The sequence below is a fragment of the Bison bison genome, unplaced genomic scaffold (assembly GCF_000754665.1).
Source record: "Bison bison bison isolate TAMUID 2011002044 unplaced genomic scaffold, Bison_UMD1.0 scf7180017864503, whole genome shotgun sequence".
Classification (NCBI taxonomy): Eukaryota; Metazoa; Chordata; class Mammalia; order Artiodactyla; family Bovidae; genus Bison; species Bison bison.
In genome coordinates, this window is record NW_011495061.1 from 3,451,312 (window position 1) to 3,472,010 (window position 20,699).

Below are 20,699 nucleotides of genomic sequence, written 5' to 3' on the forward strand. Positions count from 1 at the left end.
AGCCGGACGGCGTTCAGACGCGCTGAGGTCAACAGAGGGAACTGGAGGGAGAGAAGCAGAGGACAGACCCCGAGGGCTAACCTGCGGACACAGGGAGGGGCCAGACCAGGGGCCGGCAGCACCCTCGGGGCCATGCTCACGGGTGTCAGAGAGGCCTGCCCTGAGCTTCAGCCCTGGCTCAGGAATCCTAGCTCCGATAGCACCGATGATGACACGCGAGCCTCAGGTCAGCCCTGAGGTTTAGATGTGGCTCTCTCCTTAGCCTCGACGTTGGGCTGGCTGTGAAGGGGGCTGCATAGGAAGCCGTGCTTGCTAGGGCTGCCCTGGAAGCCCCTCTAAATAACACTTAGAAGGTTGATAGAAACGTGTGTGAGGGCCATCATGCAATGAATCAAAGACATGCAGAGAGATGGTAAAACCCCGACGTTCTGTTCATACTTGGACTGTTCATATTCCGACTGTCCACAGCTCTGCGTTCACAGAGCAGGCGGACGTGACAGGCCCTGGGCCCCGGCGCTCACCCTGAAGTGTGGGAACGTCCATTGTCTTGCTGGATGGAGGAGACAGAGCTCCAGGGGATGCTGCTAACTTCCAGCCCAGACAGGCAGAAGCCTGAGCGGCTTCTTCATCTGGGAGCCTCAGCCCCAACCGGGCATCGACCTCGCTGCTGAGTGTCCAGTGGCCTGGCAGGCAGAGCAGTGGGCTAAGCTATGTCCTGGGAGCGGAAAGCCTCAAGTGAGCAAAGAGTTGTGTCATCTCCACTGAAGGCTGTGCTATTCAGGTCTGGGAACCAGAGCTTCTTGATGATGAAATGCCACAGCTTTCGTTCTTTTATCCATTGCCAGCAGCTCCAGAAATACGTAATGGTCCATACAGTCTGGCTGAGCCGGACTGTGCAAAGTCATCGCCTCCTGGGAGGGCTAACGCTGCCTGCTGGCTCCTTCACACTGCTGCAGTCAAAAACACAGCAAGAGAGCAGACAGGAATGCCTGAGAAGGTCCATGATGCCCTTTGCCGGCCCGGCCGGGAGCCCCAAGGTCAGCGGCATCCTTAAGGACGCTGGGTGTGGGCGTGCAGCTCCGCTCTTCCTCTCAGCCAGGAAGCAGCAGGTGACCCCAGGGCAGGGATGTGCTCCTGGACCTCGTCCTTCCTCCAGGACAGGCGACTCTCAAAAAGAAAACCCCTCCTCCTAGATCTGTCTAGAAACGAGCGATGATGCTCGGGGTGGAGACCTCTTAACCGCTCATGAGGCTTGTGCCGGGGCGCCCGTGAACAGCCTCTTCAGGAAGTTTCCACCCTCCCTGGCACCGACTTCCCCGAGGATTTGTCATTACACAGCACTGCAGAGGGGACGATCGTGGGGAGCAGCCTGCGAGGTCCCCGAGTGCCTGCATTTGGGCAGGAGAGGAGGCCTGACACTCTGTCCCAGGCAGGAACCCGAGCAGACAAGTCAGCTGGCCTCTCTAGGGGACCGGGTGGAGGGTAGGGGGATTGAAACCCCCAGGCTGACGGGTGCGGGGGCGCGTCTAAACAGTACAGCCATGTTGGATAACCACCTGGCAGTCTCTCGCCTACTGAAACATTCGTTTACTGCATGACCCAGTGATTCTACCTCTAGCTATTTACCCAAGAGAAATGGAAACATGTGCCTATGGAAAATTCTGTATGCAAACGCTCAGTTTTATTCATAACAGCCTCAAGCTGGAAACCACTCAAATGTCACATGGCAAACGCATAAGCAAATGACTGTCTCTCCACTCACCGGGCCACTTCTCAGCAATAAAAGGGATGACCTACATGCGTCGGCAACAACGCGGGGGAAACTCAAAAGCAATTATGCTGACGAAGAATCCCGTCACCCAGGATTATGTAAGTGTGACTCGATCCACAAGGAAGTCTAGAAAACGCAAAGCTAGAGGGGTGGACGCCAGGGCAACCACGGGGGCTGCAGGACAGGCGCATGGGCTATTTCGGGGAGACAGAACTCTTCCCTGTCTCGGTCGGGGAGGTGCTTCTGTGATTGCACCCATCAGTCAAAACTTAAGGAAAATTTCTCACTGGGTTTTACGATGAGCAAGTTATGCTGCAGTGACCGGTATCTGCTTGTCTCTCCAGGGTCTGGATGACCACCTGTGCTGCTGTGCTTGAGGCCTGCTTTTCTAGACGAGGCTACTACCCTTGATGTTTAACCTGTGCCCATGTCACCAGCATAAATAAGACAGGGAGCGTTGAGTCCAGCCCCCAGTGGGGACAGCCTGGCGCGCAGAGAAGGCGGCGTGAAGACAAAGCAGAGGAGACGAGGCAGCAGGCGGCTCATGTGCCTGCCCGCTGTGCATCCTGGGCTAGAACAGACGGGCTCGTGGGGGCGCAGCAGAGTGGACACCCTGCTGCAAACTCCAGGGGCTCGGCCTCCAGGAGACTCTTTGGGAAGAAGTCTGTGGGCAGGAGCAGTGCTGACCTCAGGGACGCAGCCAGCCTTCCCAGGTGGCCGCTGTAAGGCCCGGCGGAAAGCGTTCCCATGCTCGCATGCTGACCTCAGGGATGCAGATAGAGCCTTCCCAGGTGGCCGCTCTCAGGCCCGGCGGAAAGCGTTCCCATGCTCGCCTCTAACTCTGCGTGACTGAGAACGCGGCCTGTGACTCTTCAGAAGGGACAGAGCGGCAGAGCTCGGTCAGTCCGTTCAGTCAGTTCAGTCGCTCAGTCACGTCCGACTTGGCGGCCCCACGGACTGCAGCATGCCAGGCCTCCCTGTCCATCACCAGCTCCCGGAGTTTACGCAAACCCATGTCCATTGAATCAGTAATGCCATCTAACCATCTCATCCTCTGTCATCCCCTTCTCCTCCAGTCCCCAATCCCTTCCAGCATCAGGGTCTTCTCCAATGAGTCAGTTCTTCACATCAGGTAGCCGAAGTATTGGAGTTTTGGCTTCAACATCAGTCCTTTCAATGAACATTCAGGACTGATCTCCTTTAGGATGGACTGGTTGGATCTCCTTGCAGTCCAAGGGACTCAAGAGTCTTCTCCAACCCCACAGCTCAAAAGCATCAGTTCTTCGGCTCCAGAATGCGTCAATGGGAACAGCGACTCCAGGCTGAGACACCAGGTGGCGCTCACGTCAAGCTCCAGCCCAGACGCAGGCTCCATCTCATCGACATGGTGCGGGTGTCAGCGCTATAGGCCTTTGCTGCATATCATTAAGTAAATCTCCAAGGACACTGTCAGCCGGAGACCTGCCTGTATCTTTCTGCTGAGAGGACAAGGAAATTCACATTTGTCGCTTCTTTCCAGAAACAGAAACAGTAGTTTCTCTGGTTCAAAGAGAATCCTGGGGTCACTTGGTGCTGACGGCTAGTGAAGAAGGACCAGCTGACACCAGATACTTAAACTAGAAACTGAGTCACTTAAAAATGCACTCTTGAGGTCCCATCCTCCGAGACTGTGGTCTGAGTGATTTGGCGGTGGGGTCCAGACCTGCTTCTCCTTATACTCGACAATCGCATTTAATTCATGAATTCCCTCCACCTGTTTCAGTCAACATCAATGCACCCCCTCCCACGCTGGGAAGAGTTCAAGGACGGGAACAGGTAAGTTTAGGTTCCCCAAGGCGCCTGAGGAAATGCCGCATCCCCCATCTTTTCACCTCATTTCCAAACGGGTTTGCTTATTTAAAAGTCTTTAGACATGGAGGGCGGTCTTTTAAGGGCAGAAAAGGACTCAAAGGAAAGGATTGGTTGAAACAGGCCGCCTTTGACTATGGCTGACGCTTTGTCTCCCGACAGCTCAGACCTGCAGGGGCAGCCTCTCCGGCGGTTATTCTTGGGCATCCCTGTTCTCACACCCAGGCCACAGATACCCGGGACACAGCCAAGCCCCTCCCAGCAAACCCTGCTCTCTGACATGTAAGAATTCAGGAGAGAAACGGGTCAGGCAGTAAATGCACATTAAAACATTTCTAAACATGCTGTCCAGAAACAATTACATATTGACAACAAAAGAGCAATTTAAAGCAAGGATACATTTCAGCCTGAAATGGGAGACAATCTGACTCCAGGAACTCGGGGAGGCTGGAGGCAGTTTTAGAGGAGAGGGTTGTGATGTCAGGGCCTGAAGGATCGGAAGGATTTGGACACAGTCGCACGGTCAGCGGCACCTACGTTTCTGGTGTGTTGTGGGGATGGGGTAAAGGATAGAGCGAGCGAAGACGGGACCACCTTCTGTCTGCGTGCAGTGGCGGCGCATCACTGGTCCTCCAGGGAAGACTGCTTCCTGCAACTGGAAGGCATCACGTGCATCCTTCTCCCACCCCCCTTACTGCGGGCGAGACGCATGGATCACAGCGTCCTCCCCCAAAGAGCACAGGCACACTTTAAACTCAGAGCTCCAGGAAGCCATTAGAATTGATCAGAGCTGGCACAGAGTATGAAATTTACTTTCTGTCCAGAGGCAGGGAAATTGTGGGGAGAGTGATTAATTAGATTTGGCTGCATAATGGGAGGCCTTGGTTCCCCCACGAAGGAAGCCTGTAGGACTTTCTGCACACCGAAAGAGGTATTTACACGCACCATTTCAATATCCTACAGAACTCCATAACCTTTCCATGAACCCCATGAGTCAAGCATTTTATTTCCATTATATAGACAGAGTAATAGTGCCCAGAGAAGCAAAGTAACTCTTCCATGATTACACAGGTAAAGAGGCTGACGGGGGATTTATTCTCACATCGATTTGATTCTAAAGCTCATTCTTTTGATAGTGCTTGCTAACTGCTTGTAATTCAGGGGAAGAAGGGAGAGAAGCAGGGAGACTTCGCGGGGAGGGAGCAGGAGAAGCAGCTTAACTAAAATCCAGCCCCGCAGGCCTCGGAGCCGTCTGCAGTGCTGACATGCTGCGCCTGCCAGTAACGGTAGGATCCTGCCCTTTCCGAGAGAGAGTTTAGTCTCTAAGTCGTGTCTGACTCTTCCGTGACCCCGTGGACTGTAATCTACCAAGCTCCTCTGTCCATGGGATTTCCCAGGCAAGAATACTGGAATGGGTAGTCATTTCCTTCTCCAGGGGATCTTCCTGACCCAGGAATCGAACTTGCATCTCCTGCATTGGCAGGCAGATGCTTTACCACGGGGCCACCTGGGAAGTCTTGCAGGCCTTGCTAGAGGCACGTAGAATGCCACTCTAAGGACGCTCTTTCTCTTATATTTCAGCCTCATGTTGGCCCTTCCTAAAGATACACAGACAATCCTGTTGGTGCAACCCCTGGCAGCTCTGCAGAGTGAACGTGTCCAGCGGCAGCGTCCTGGAGGAGAAGGTGTTGGGCCGCTGACACTGCTGGGGATTCTCAGCGCCGCCCTCGCAAACTCGCTGCCTTGAATCTCCTCACGCATCAGGCTCAACTCACAACAGGCACAGGCTCCCGAAGATTTAATGTGAGGGGCATGGAACACAAACTCTTGAAACCCGCCTTCACTCTCTGAGAGGATGCCACAGGCCCACCATCACAGTCAGGTGGTTTCTCCACTGAGCCCTCCCTCACTGCAGGCCTGCCCTGCTCCCCGCCAGGACCCTAACTGACTCCAAGCCCTACTCACCCCTTCCCTGCCCTCCGCTCTACACACACGCACAAAACTAACCCAAGCCTGCTGTTTGCACCACGTCTCTCTTAGGCTTGGTGTTCAGCGTGTTCTTCCTGTAAAGACCCACGGCACTCAGCTGGGGACTAGGTCTTCCACACCCCAGGCTCACCCCAGCCCCCCCCAATCCCGTCTTTCCCCATGCAGAGTCCCAGGAGAACAGCCCTGCTCCGGCCTGGCCTGGCACCCCACTAATTCCAGGAAGACGCTGGCTCACTGAAAAGGTCAAGCTCATTTAATGATTCACCCGACCTGGAATATCTCCTCTCAGTCTCCATCTATTAAACCAAACAAAATAAAACTTACTCGACTATAAGGCTCTGCTCAAGCCAGACTTCCTTTTTGAGATTCTTTATGGCATCTCTTCTTTTGTGTTCATTGTTTAAAATACCCATTTGAGGCATTTAATTTTATATTGTTATATAAGCAAGGAGTTCCAACCAGTCCATCCTAAAGGAAATCAGTACTGAATATTCATTGGAAGGACTGATGCTGAAGCTGAAACTCCAATACTTTGACCACCTGATGCAAAAAACTGACTCGTTGGAAAAGACCCTAACGCTGGAAAAGATTGAAGGTGGAAGGATAAGGGGACGACAGAGGATGAGATGGTTGGATGGCATCACCAACTCAATGAACATGAGTCTGAGTAAACGCCAGGAGTTGGTGATAGACAGGGAGGCCTGGTGTGGTGCAGTCCATGGGGTTGCAAAGAGTCAGACATGACTGAGCAACTGAACTGAACTCAACTGATATGTCTGAGTCCTTCCTTTTCAAGAAGATTTTGAACTCCTTAAGGATAGAAACCATGCTTTGTTGCTCAATACAGCACTTCACTGTTGACTTATCTTTTCTGCTTCCACTGAAAGCAAAACAAGAAAGCCTTAGAAATTAATTGCAGCAAGTCAGGTTGAGATGAGATTAAAAAAAGAACTTATTGAGCACTGAGAATTGTAGATCGTTGAGGCTACAGACATTACTTTTAAGAGAGAAATTAAAATCACAAGGGCATTTTAATCACCTGAGTGTCATGGAACAGGTCTTAGCTTTGAAAAAATTTTAAAGGGAATTTTATTATGGTAGGGGTTATATCATTCCTCTCCTTGTAACAGAAAGGATTTGAGCTGGCTAGAAAGTACAGTCTGATAAAATTTAATTATGAGACTACAAATACATATTGGGGACATATTACAATATGAAGAAATAACATTCCCAGGCAGTCACTCGGAGCAAAATTCTCTGCTGTGCACTGCACATGTATTCCCCTCGATTCTTATCGGGTGCCTACGAAGAGGGCACTGTTGTTAGCATCCTTGTAAGAGTGTGGACGCGAAGCTCCGTAGAAGTACAGCAGCTCTCGAGGTCATACGGCCAAGGTCAGCTGCCAACTGGGACTTGTCTTCAGGTCCATGAGACCCCAGGGCTTCGGTCTGTAACTCCCAGGTCACGAGGTCCGGCAAGGTGCTGGGCACTGCGGTGTGTTCTCAACCCAGGTATCTGTCTTCTAAATAAAGAGAATGCTCTTCTATGTCCCAGCCTGTAAAGTTCGAGAGTAACCCTGGGCAGAAGGAATCTAGGTCTCAGCTCGTCATTTTCACAGATGTGACTTCATAAGTCAACCGGAATTCCAAAGGAGTACGATTTTGTACGGTTTGTTTGGTAAAGGCAAGTAAGCAAGGTCAGGGCAACAATATCGACAGAAGGCCGCCCGGCGTGCACACGAGGGGAGCTGCACGTGCGTCTCAGTCCCTGTCCCATTCCTGCTCTGTCTGCCAAACTCCAAAATGCCAATGCTATCTAATTACGGGGTATGCCCAATTTTTCTTAAAATTGATGTCTGTTATGGAAGGGTTGAGTTTCTCCAGCCCATCTGATTTCCAGAATGATCCTAATAGATATGAAAACCTGCAAATTACATACAAATATAATTTTTTACAGAAAAGCACTCAAGTCAAAGGGAAAACTAACCCAAGAAAAAACTCATGTCAGGAAAACTCCAAGAAACAGCAAATCTACCAAAAACTGCTACGAAAACACACGATGGACCCTTAACAGAGGACATTTATCTGGCTCGCATTTCTATCAGTCTCTGTCATCAAGTGCTGCTCTACTTTGCTGCAGTTCCGATATAAACACTTAGTAAAACACTCTATGTTAAAAATTAACTAGCTTTAATTCTGGCTTACTAAACTAGTCTGTGTAAAAGACACATGTCCTTTGAGGACACAACTTTTGAAAATTTAGTATGTGAAAGTCAAACACCCCTACCATGAGGCTCCAGATCTTCCAACAGATGAAAATTCAGCCAGCTCGGGGTTCTCATTATGACTCGAGCCACTGCATGTGCCCTGGGGTCTACCCCAGGCTCCAGCTGCGGAGGTCAGAGCTGGGGATGGAGGGGGTTAAACAGGGGTCAGGGAGGCCTCCTTCTCCCTCGTGAGAGAGACAGAAGAGAGGGTTCACCCACCCCAGATCCTTCCATCACTGGCAAAAAGGAAGGAAGCCAGAGTTTAGGGGGTGCTGAAAAATTAATTGGTTTCATCTCTGTGATTGTTCGGAAAGCCTGAAGCTAAGGGAGAAAATCTAAGTTATAAATGCCAAGTAATCCCATCCTGCAGCTCGAATGGCCTTGGGCTGGAAGTGAGGGACTGCAGGGAGAGAGGGATGAGAGGAGAGGTGAGAAAAAGGAGAAAAAGATACACGTCTGTGTCTCCAGAAATATCAAGAGGAGCTCTCATATGTTCTGCCCTATGAGTAAATGCTAATTTAAATGTTTTCATAGAGACGTTTCTATTTAAAGAGACAACTGTGCTTTCCTCACCACCCCAAGCCCACCTACAGGGTTGTGCTCTAGCCTGGCCACCAGGCGGGGCCCTGGTACAACGGACTGAGCTCAACAAGCCTCTCTCAGACACTGAAGCTGCATAAGCTCAAGGTCTAAAGGCTCACCCAGTTTGGAAATCCACTGTCTCATTAATACAAAGAAGACTTTGATGATACTTGAAACTCATTCATTTATTGTTCATAAATGACCAGCCAATCCTAAAGGAAATCAACCGTGAATATTCACTGGAAGGACTGATGCTGAAGCCGAAGCTCCAATACTTTGGCCACCTGATGGGAAGAACTGATTGACTGGAAAATACACTGATGCTGGGAAAGAATGAAGGCAGGAAGAGAAGGGGACGACGGCGGGTGAGATGGTTGGATGGCATCACCGACTCGACAGACATGTGTTTGAGCAAGCTCCGGGAGATGGTGAAGGACAGCGAAGTCTGGTGTCCTGCAGTCCATGGGGTCACGAAGAGGCGAAGAGTGGGACACGACTTAGTGACTGAACAACGACAAAATGATCTTATGCTAAAGAGGAGGAGCTGGGCGGTCAAACAGTGATCGCCATTTTCGGAGCCGCTTCAGTTTACATGAAGATGAGATGAATCACAGGTGTCCTCACCCACCAGAGGCTGTTTCCCGTAAGTGCAGCAAGCACTCTGTTACACCTTTCAATCCTACGAAAGCCCTTATGTAACTGAGCAGGGCCCCATGGGGCCTTCCTGGAGGAGAACCCTTCCCAACCCACGTTCTCCACCTGCCTCTTGTCTATAGAAAAACTGTAGCCTACCTAGGTTTCCCTCAAGTTCCCAAGAGGAAATTTAATCATAGAATGGAGAAGATGCAAAAAGAAAGGAGAAAAGCCAAACAAGGCAACATAATAATAGTTTAGCCATTAACCAAAGTCAAGGACCTTTAGCTCCTCCTCCAGGGCTACGGATCGTATTCTGAGCCATGTCCTCTGAGCTGTGTTGCAGTTACTGATGCCCCCACCAGCTGGGAGAAGTTAACTGTAAGCTGCACACAAGCACGGAGACCCCAGACCAGTTGGAACCAAAAGGACACATTGACGCTTACTTACCTCACCACCAGTCGGTCAGAAGGCTGTCCATGAGCTGGTCGCATAACCCACGATCCCCCTCCCTCACCCTGTCTTTAAAAACCTTTTCCTGGCGCCTGCAGGGAGTCTGGGCCTTTTAAGCACCAGCTGTCTGAACTCCTTGCTTGGCGCCTGCAATCAATGCGCACTTTCCTTCACCGCAACCTGGTGTCAGTAGGTCGGCTTTACTGCATTTGGGCGAGCAAGTCCACGCTTGGCTCAGTAACACTTAGGAAAGCAATAAATCAGCACGGGTAAAAGTCTGATTTTACAGCTGCAGTGTAACACCCAAGGGGACTGTTTGAGGCGGACGGTGGACGGTGAGCCCAGGCTGTGTTGGAGTCCAGGTCTCCTGGACACCAGCCACGAGAAGGCAGGACGGAGGAGAAGGACGATTTCCTCACAAGAGCGATGTGCCAGGGTGAACACGCATGAGACTCAACCAATACGCGAAGGCAGTGATGATTACCACGACTGTTTAAAAACACGGAAAGCAGCTCACTCTCTGCTGACATCCCCTATGGGGGATTGTCACCCTCATCGTGAGCACTGAAACCAAGCCTTCAGCACAGACCACCTTGCCCTCAGGTTTGCAGTCCGTCTGGCAAACTCGTGCCAGGAGATGTATTTCTCCTAAATGCCACCTGATGCAGTGAAATATGTGCACCGTGTGTCAAGCACAAAATGCTTTTAGAGTTTTGAGTTTTACAAATTTATCCTTCATCTAGGATAAATTCTATTGCTCCCAGAAGGGATAGATAAATCTCAAGGCATAATTATACCCCTGCTGGCCGTGACCTTTGAAGGTGCATATCTGCTTGAAAAATAATAGAATACTCCCTCCTCTGTGAAAGACATTTGAGTTTCTATCTGAACTATGCTTTAAATAAAACATGCCCATGCATACTTTATTTTCACGACAGGGGGTCATCTTTAGTTTCTTGGGGCTTGAGTTTTCTAACAGTCTAACAGAAGCGACTAATCACATTTTGCCGCATATTTACATGCATCCTTTATTTATCTGAAGTCCAAAATGAAGTTATTTTATCCATGCTTGTCTTCCAAGGATATGCCCATATTCTACCCAACTTAGTTGTGAAACATCCATTCTGTGATCAATGCTCTCCTACAGAACAATATTTTTTTAATCAACTCCTGCTGTTTGTTTCCATTTGCTTAGGAAAATTAGGATGCCTTCCCCTAAGTCATCCCGGGAAACCACACAATATTGCCAGCAGCACAACCCAATGCCTTTGAACATTTCCTGAGTACCTCACCTTGTCAAAAAAAAGTGAGAGAAACCGTGGAAGGTAGAGATGAGGACAGAAGAAGGGCGGTGTGGGGGTGTGGGGAGGGGGACTGTAGTGGGTGGAGGAGGGGAGGAAGGAGGGGGAGGAGCGGAGAGAAAGAAAAAACAGAAATGGAAGCAAGCAAACGCCATCCTTGCCTCATTCTCCTTGTTCTGCAACTGGTCTTCCATGCGCCAACTCAACAAATGGCTTCATCCAACTTTAACCTCGAATCAACACCTCTGGATTCCAAAGATGAGCCCCTGACAACACAGTCCGCTGTGTATACCCAGAGCTGAAAACTCTGCCAAATCACGCACTCACGTCTTTTCCTTCCCACTCACACTTCTGGGTCCCAAGTCTTCCCGTTTTGAGAAACAAGATGCGCTCAGGGTGCTGCCCTTTCTACTGTGTATATAAACCGGGAACCCCCCTGGGAGTCAGAAGGTGAATCACCATGCCCTGGGGGGACTGAAGGTGATTACAAATCACAGGGTGGGGGGTTGGTGATTGGGGGCTGGGGCAGCACCTTACCCTGCAGGACCTGGAACCTGGGCACCAGAGCAGGAGGCGGCGCAGCTGCTCTGGGAACGGGGCTTCACTAACGGGCGAGGAGCTGGACTCACTGACACCCCCACCCCCACCCCGGGGCCTGGGGGCACCCCAGAGGTTCCCACAGCATCAGGACACTTCACTGTCAAGAGCTAAGGTGCTGTATTTCCTGCCCTAGGAATTAAGCAACTAGTCAGCGTTCCACCCCACTCTGTTCTGCAGATTCCTCATTAGAAGAAAATGAAAGAACCATCTTACCCATGAGGGATTTTGCTCAGGACATAATATCCAGTATAGGAGTGTTGATATATCTGAAACAGACACACAAAAAAACAAGAAACAAAAAAACAAGCATTGAGATCATGGTTGTGATTATATTTTTCAAATCACTGTGAATCCTAATAAACAAGCCTGGAACAAAAAGCATGTAGTCAGGAGACCAGGCAGCCAAGTCTTTTATTTACTCAGGAAGTAAATTTGCATATCATGTCAGTCTTTACTTCCACCATTTGCATGTGGTTTACTGGGTAGCCAGAGGCTTGGTGTCATTTCCATGACTACCTGGTTTGTGATTAAATCGGGGCAGAGATTTCCAGCTCAACTAATGTTAGCACAGAACTAACGTGGACGGTGCTCACTGGAGGCTTCCTGACAGCCAGCTGGACCAGAGATGGGGAAACCCAGGCCCGGCGGGAGGTCCCTGAAATCTCAGGCAGAGTCCACTCTGTACCCTCAGTGATACCAGAGCCAAGATGGGCTTACCTGGGCAAACTCCTGTCCCCTGGACAATTCGATGTGCGTGTTTTAGTTTCAGAGAGTGGCCAATAAATTAAGAGCTCATTGCAAGGGGAACGTAGCATTTCCAAACTCCTGTAAGCCTCGGGTCTCAGATGTCCCTCTTCAACTCTTGAGCCAGGAGATTACTCCCCAACCAAATGCAGTGACTAGAATGCAAGGGTCACCCCCAAAGAAGGGAGAACGTGGCCTCTGTCCTCTCTAGCTTTCTGGAGAGAGACCCTTTAGGGGTGGTGTGGAATGTGATGTGTTGGTTACCCTGAAAGGATGAAGTGAGAACCGCATTTCACTTCCCTTGCTCTGGAAACTTCTGAGGGTTGGTGCCCTGTGTGGGCCAGCGCTTGCTGACTAGCATTTTAAAACCAGCTTTCTAAAGATAACGGGTGAGGGACATGCAGGCCAAGGAAGACAGAGCTACCGTAGTGCGTGTGCATATGGACACGCTTGGTGCAATGACGGACGGGAGCCTGCAAAGGAAAATGGGGGGGGTCTGCTAACACCCCCGACTCCATGCCTGGTCTGGGCCCCCGGATTAACCTCGAGGGGATCATAGCTATTTGGCGAAAAAAGGACCCAGATATAAAAATAAAAAACAGAACTTAATTGCTAAAGAGATTTCGCTTCCAGTGACCCCAGGACTCCTGCACTAGACCCCCGGGCCCTGGGATGGTGTGCTCAAGGGCAGGAGACAGTCATCCAGCTGGGGGTCTAGTTGAAACTCTGGTCCAGGTGTGAAGAAACAGCTTTGGAGGAGCAAAATCGTGACGAAGAACACCACACGCTCCCTAGCAATCTGAGCAGGACTCCCCCCACACCCCCACCCCAGGACCGAGCTGCTGTTCTGAAGTGCTGCAGTGCTGCTTCCCCAGGAGAAGAAGGCGGGGCCGGGGTCCCAGCCCCTGTGTCCTGAGCAGACTGACTCTCAGAGAGCCCCTTGGAGGTCCGGGAGCTTTGACAGAGGGTGCCTCTGGGGACGGAGACGGGAGCGGAAGCTGGGTGGCCTGGACCGTTTCTCTACGGCCACGGCGTCTGTGCTGGGCTGTTCCGTCTCCCCAACAGTGCCCTTTCACGCTACGTGGCTCACCCCATTTTCACGGTGACCCCAGGCGGCACCTCTGTTTGCTCAAATGGGAAAGTGAGGCCCTGCAAGGGGCGTGGAGGATGGAGCAGTGGTGGAGGCACGAGGAGAGGAGGAGGGCTGGGTCCTAACTCAGTGACCCCAACGGGGTCAGAAATGATGGCCCGATGCTTCCGCACAGGCTGTAAACGGTACTGAGGCCTCCCAGCTCCTTCTCGGGGCGTTTGCTCTGCAGGAGGATGGCTGTCAGATCGTGAAGACACTCGAGTGACCGCAAGGGGACGAGCGGAGGTTCTTCCCCCATGAGATGACCACGAGCCAGCAAGGCACAGGGAAGCTTGGAAATTGATTCTTCACTCACCAGTCAGGCCTGCAGACGACATGGCCCTGACTAACAACCTCACAAGAGAATGTGAGCTGGGGCCACTCAGATCTAAGATGGTCCTGAGTTACTGACCCACAGTAACCATGAGACAGGAAGTATTGGTTGTCTTAAGCCACTAAGTTTCGGATAGCTTCTCACACAGCAGTTGGTAAATAATACATCTAGTTTAAATCCAGATGATAAAGATTAACTATTAAATCAGAAGTGGACAGACTTCTGAGTTTCTGGATTCCCTCCCTATAACCTTTCAGCAACTTCTAAAACAAACAGACAAATTACCTATCAAAGAGTTCATACAGAAGAGCTGAGGGGTGGGGGGCATTATGGACCAAAGCATTTGGAAAAAGCCTTTGAGGTTCCCGTAGAGAACGGTCCAGAGCACAGGGGAGGAGGTGGTCGTGACGCTGCTGGGAGAGCGGGGAGCATCTCTGGAGCACGTTCTATGCACTGGCAGTGCGCCAGCTCCTCAGCATCCGTGAATGCGCTCAATCTGCACGGGCCGGGTATTATTATCCTATCTTTTGGATAGGAAGACTCAATCAAACCCGTAATACTTGAGATCCGTTTCTCTCTAAGCATATGATGGAAATTGCCTGAACAAAGGGTACAGCTCTTAATTCTCAAGTTACAAGTCCAAGTTGGTTGTTGTCAACTGAAAAATCCAGGATACCAACAGCTGTAATACATATGCAAAGTAAGGACACGTACTTCTTGCTTGGTCGAAGCCCTATTTATTTGGCCCATCTGGAAATAGTGATTTCAGTTCATTCTCTGGTTATGACATTCCCAAACCCCTAGACTTACATCTTCACACCTCTTTAAATATGCCTGCAAATGACCCTGAAATTCAACTCTGTGGATATCTTCTGAGTGCGACCAAAGAGAAAAAGGAAGACAAAACTAAAATAACCTAATAAGGATAATAGAATAAAACGATGAGAGAGCTATCCATTTACAATTCTGCCTCTGTTCTGTCAGGCAGGAAGAAAAAAAACAAGCCTATAGGGATGGGAAATGTAACAGAATATCTGGAAAATGAAACCACTAATTAGAAAGATTCAAACAAGATGAAGGAGAGTCAAGAAGTAGAGACAGATAAAACCTGAAGCTGGAGTACCTATGTGCCAAGTACGTATGTAAAAGAAGCATTCCAGGGTAAACCGTGGATGCAAATGAAGAGCCTTCAGCATGAAACTGCAGTTATGACTCAAGAGCTACTCTTAAAAAACGGGGAAGTAGGAGGAAGATGAAGTGATTTTCTCAACACTCCAAGATGAAACAATCAAATACCCTTCTCCTCTGCAAAATGTTCCCTCAACCTGGAGCCAAAAGAACCACAAAGAAAACTTTGAAAGAGGACAAATTTCAAGTGTTTTCATTTGCACAATGCCTCATCTTGAAAGACATTAAAAAAAAAAGTTACATCTCCCTGAAAGAATTTGAGATAAAAGCCTTTTGTGTGTCTGTGTGTGGACTCTCTCTCTCTTGTATTTATTTATGCATCTTTCTTTAAAACAGACTCTAAATACTTCTGATCATGGAAAAAAGTACAAAGAGCTGGAAGTTAGTAAGACTGCATTGTTATTTTTGTGTGAGTGAACTTTTAGAAGTTCATGAATATAAGGTTTCTTCCCACACCATCAAATTTCCCTTGGAAAGTAAACACATGAAAATCTGTTACCCAAAATACCATTCACAAGATGGAAAAGCAATTTCATCATATTGTTTCTTTTTTTTTTAATGTATCATACAATATAGTTGACATCGGCATTCAATGATTTGGAAAAATAACCCAATTTTTTGGGCTAGGTTCATATTTGGCCTACATCTAATATATCTGAGGGCTTCCCTGATGGCTCAGCTGGTAAAGAATTCACCTACAATGCAGGAGACACAGGTTCGATGCCTGGGTTGGGGAGATCCCCCGGAGAAGGGAACGACGACCCACTCCAGTATTCTGGCCTGGAGAATCCCATGGACTATACAGTCGCAAAGAGCTGGACATGACTGAGCGACTTTCACTTTAATATTTCTGAAGCATCACTCTGTGCGCAGCCTGCTTTCTTATCCTCTCCCACATCACCCTCTGAGAAACACCGACTTTGACTTCCCTCTGGTCTTTCCCACTGCAGCCTCACCAGGTACACTGAGATGGACTCACTTTATGCCCTCCCTCTATGAAATCTCCCACTTTTATAGTCTTAAACCATGGTTACCTGAATATTAATTTCATGGACCTGTTTCCTCAACGGTAGGCCAGTGTATCAGACTCCCCCACTGACTTCTTTCTCCACCTTAGGTTCACAGGCACCCCAGACTCAATATTCTCCGAAAGAAACTTTTCAACAACCCTTAAAACCTAGCTTTCCTTTCGTATTTCCTATCCTGGTTGGTGGTGGCTCCCTCATCCCCTCAGTAAACTGAGCTGAAAACTGAGTTTTTCTTAACTCCATTATTTGCCTCCTTCCTCCTCTGGCTCAATTCCATATATCCCCAAATGGTGCTGAAATAATTTCTCAAGTCCTTCTCAAATCCATCGCCCATCCGTCATCCCTAAGGCAAGTGCCCTGCTTCAGACCCCTGTCCATCCTGCCTCTCCTACAAGAGAAGCTACCGTGTTCTTCTCTAAGACTAACTTCTGAGACCTTGACCCCATTCCCTTCTGCTTCCTGTTGAACTTGATTATCAACTCTTCTACCACAAATTACCCCGCCTTATATTTTTCATCAGGCTTCCCAGGTGGCTCTAATGGTAAAGAACCCGCCTGCCAATGCAGGAAATGCAAGAGACACGGGTTCGATCCCTGGGTTGGGAAGATCCCCTGCAGGAGGGTATGGCAACCCACTCCAGTATTCTTGCCTGGAGAATCCCAAGGACAGAGGAGCCTGGCGGGTACAGTCCACAGGGTTGCAGAGAGTTGGTCACAACTGAGTGTGCGTGCACACACACACACACACACACAGCACATATTTTTCATCACTCCCTCTCCATGGTTTTGTCTCTCTGATCTGTTGAATTAAAATCTCCCACATGAAAAAAATCCTTGGCCATTTCCCTCCTCCCCCAAATTCCTTCTCTTTAACTAGCATAGTACTTTATAAGGAAAGTCTGCACTGCATCACTTTCCATCGCTTCAAGCCCACTGCATCATCCTCCTGACGTTCTCATAGTGCCACCTCTGCGTGTCTGTCCCACTGCCGTGCACGACAGCGTCTTATTTTCCAGCCCGCTGGCTCACTCTGCAGTGCGTGACAAAGGCCACAGGAATCCTTCTCCCCTCTTCGTTCCCAGGCAGGTCACTGGCCTCGGTCTCCTCCCTGCCTATCCTTTCTGCTCTGCAGACCCCTTGAACGGATGCAGGCACCAACCTGCCACCCACGCAAGTTCCCCTCGTTGGTCTGCACTCTTGGTCTGGAAGGACATTGCTTCCTTATGTGACATCGTCCTGAGTTCATATTTTCATGCTTGATCTACTTGACTTCTAAGCTCATATTTTGGCTTATGCTGGGCCTTTCAGCATGTTTTTGCTCCAAACTGTCATAGCACATTCAATATTTTGAAAACCGAATAAATTCTTCTCCTAAAAATTCTCTCTTTTTCTCCTTTGGCTGCACTGTGCAGCACGTGGATCTTAGTTCCCCCTCCAGGGATCGAACCTGCGCCTCCTGCACTGGAAGTGTGGAGTCTTAGCCACTGGACTGCCAGGGAAGTCCCCTAGAGGATTCCCTTTTATGTTCTTGCATGTATCTGGTCTCTCGGTAGAAGCATCTTGGAATCAGCTCCAACCACTCCTATTCCTTCCTCCTTTCCTACTGTCCAGGTACAACTGGTTTCCAAATTTCACTGGACTGTGACTTTGGAATGAACCTTAAATTCACAGCACAATTTCCACCCTCAGTAACAATGCCCTAGTTTGATGCCTGAGTTATCACAGTGACCTTCCAGGTGATCTTCCAGCCTCTGGCCAGAACTCCCCTCCTCCCCAAGGCCTGGAGAAGTCCTTTATCACAAGGGTCGGGAGCTGTGGGTGGCTGTGCTGGTTTGGAATAGTTTGGGAGTAGGATGCAGGCACTCCTGTGTATCCACTATAACTACAACTCAGTTTTATACTAAGACATATGTATTTAGTTTTATACTAAGACATATGTTCAATTCCCAGCCTGAGCATCATTTGATGGGTGAACTCAGACAAATTACTTAACCTCTGAGCCTGAGATGTAAAAGCTGTGAGTATTTGCTTAGGAAATTTAAGCCATGAGAAAGGAATCAAGAATGCTCGTGTTTAAATTTTAAGAACTATATAGTCTAGCTACTAGCACTGTACCGAATCCACAAAATTCTTTTTTTTGTCCACACTTTTGGGCTGTAAAAAAACCAGGAATCCCACAGAGAATGGCAAGGTTGGAGCTGACCTCTTCCAAGGGTGGGAGAAGACAGGAAGACAACTGAGACTGTTGCCCTCTGGACTGGCTGCAGCCAGCACCACCTCTCCATTCAGACAGAAGGCAGGAGGAGAAGGGGATGACAGAGGATGAAATGGCTGGATGGCATCACGGACTCAGTGGACATGAATCTGAGCAAACTCCGGGTGACGTGAAGGACAGGGAAGCCTGGTGTGCTGCAGTCCATGGGGTCACAAAGAGTCGGATATGACTTAGTGACTGAATAACAAGTGTTTCAATAATGAGGTGGATGGTCCCCTGAAGGGGTGAGCTCCCCAGCACTGATGGGATTCAGGCAGAGGCTGGAGAGCTGCTGTGAGGGACGCCCTGGAATGGGTGTGTGCATTCTTAGGCAGATGGCTCCAGCAGACATGATTCCCCTTTCTTGTCTGATCCTACATTCTATTTATTTATGGGCTTTGCTACTAGCTCAGCTGGTAAAGAATCTGCCTGCAATGCAGGAGACTCAGGTTAGATCCCTGGGTTGAGAAGATCCCCTGGAGGAGGAAATGGCAACTCACTCCAGTATTCCTGCCTGGAGAATCCCACAGACAGAGGAGCCTGGTGAGCTACAGTCCACTGGGTCAAAAAGAGTCGGACACGACGGAGGGACGAATATTTTCACTTTTCCTTCTATTTATCGAGGAAATTAAACATATCAGAGGGTACAGATGAGCTCGGAGTAAGCTTCTCCCAAGCTAGAACCAAGGACACCACGGATGGAATGATACACGGCTGAAGACATAAGATACAGGACCGTGAGGTGAACAGATACCAAAGGTGCCAGGGAAGATTAACACGGGAAAGTCAGACTGGGCGGGGGAAGAACGTGAGGTGTGGAAACCAGGTGGTAAACAGAGAAGGGAAACTATCCATGCAAGATGCACGCTGATGAGTGAAAAAAATAGAAATCTGAAGGGAAAAGATAAAAACTCTAAAAAAAGTAGCTGGAAAAAGTAAGATGTCTTGGTTTTAAAATTGGAGAAAATAAGCATTTACCCAGAGGGTCTATCTCCTCACAGTTTTGAAGGTTCTGTTACCAAAAGAGAAGGAATTTCATTGGCTTCCAGCCAGCAATACCAGTTCCCCTGAGAATTAACACACAGCCAGCCCCAGGAGAAAGCAAGCAACCTGCCTCCCAAACCCAAGCCAACGTTCCCTGGACCATGACGGATTCTCGTGCACTGCTCATGATCCTTCTGTGACATTCTGTAGATGTTCCCTCAAAACCTTTTTGAGAGCAGCTTTATGGAGGAGTAATTGACACATCAAATACTGCACGTAGGTGACTTCCCTGGTCGTTCAGTGGTTAAGAATCCACCTTGGAGTGCAGGGGACCGGGGTTTGATCCCTGGTTGGGGAACTAAGATCACACACACCTTCCAGCAACTAAGCCCAAGCACCACAACTATTGAGCCCAAGCACCACAACTACTGAGCCCAAGCACCACAAACTACTGAGGCCAAGCACCACAACTACTGAGCCCATGCCACGACTAGAGAGTCTGTGTCCTGCAATGAAAAGATCCCACACGATGCTGCTGAGACCCGATGAAGCCACATGAATTAATTAATTTTAAAAGTTACAAAAAAAGGCACTGCACGTATGTGATTTGTTCGAGTTGATGAGTCTAGACACTTGTGACAGTCAGGACCAAGGCACCAGACACACCCAGCACCTTCCACGGCTGCCTTGTGTCCCTGACAACCTTTCAGGAAAGCAGCAAAGACCAGATAATTAAGCCTGAAGCCCTGGTGCCCCCTCGGTCAGTGGGGAGAAGTGAGGCGAGGAAACCTACTCTCTGTTTTTTCAAAACCATGTCACGAGTCTCCACACTCACGTGGTGTGTTCCTAAGACTCGGTCCTCACACGTTCTGCTGAACAACCTGCCCTCCTGGTTGTGGATGCCCTCCATCCACACGGTTAGACCAGGGCCAGGGTCAACCCTCACGGAGCAGCTGCCGTTCCTCCAAGAAGCCCTCAACACCCGCTCTGAGGACGGCTCAGGACCCAGAGGGGGCTTCAGGGTCTGCTAAAGTCTCCCCGAATAGTCCATCCAGATCCTTCTCTGAGTAATGAAAACAAGCGAGCGCATCTCTAATATCTGATGAGATAAGAGCTAACCAGTTCGTAGGGTCCTACTGGGAAGAAATGATGAATATCCTGCCCGGAAACCCTTTCACTTAGTGGAGAAACGGGCCCAGCTGAGGGTTCTCGGTCTTTTGAGGAGTGAGACCCATGGGCCGAAATGCTCTAGAGAAGATGCCCAGGTCAGCAGGAGTCTGGACAGAAAGCCGGGTGAGGGACACCCGGGGCAGGTGGTCTGCGCAGAAGAGAGAAGCCCGAGGGCAGCCGGAGGGCTGATTCTCGGTTTCAAACAGCCCCGGGAGTAAGTGCCAACAGGCCTGTCCTCATTTCCTCCACGCTGGAGGACAGCGTCGACAAGGTCACGTGACAAGGAACTCATCTCAGCCCAATGATGCTGACTGCTGGTGACGAAAGCTAGACTGGCAAGGCGTCCAGGCCCCTGGAAGTGTGGACGCAGAGTGTGCAGGGGCCTGCAGGAGAACGCCACGGTGACACTGAGCCCGGGGACTCTAC

General features: G+C 49.6%; 1 protein-coding gene across 1 annotated transcript in view; it reads right to left on the bottom strand.

The window, feature by feature from the left end:
• DPP6 (dipeptidyl-peptidase 6) overlaps positions 1 to 20,699 on the bottom strand; it is a 281,581-nt gene that overhangs the window by 186,734 nt on the left and 74,148 nt on the right. The window contains 1 exon segment of the mRNA XM_010829360.1: positions 11,657 to 11,709. Coding sequence (XP_010827662.1) covers positions 11,657 to 11,709 — 53 coding nt within the window.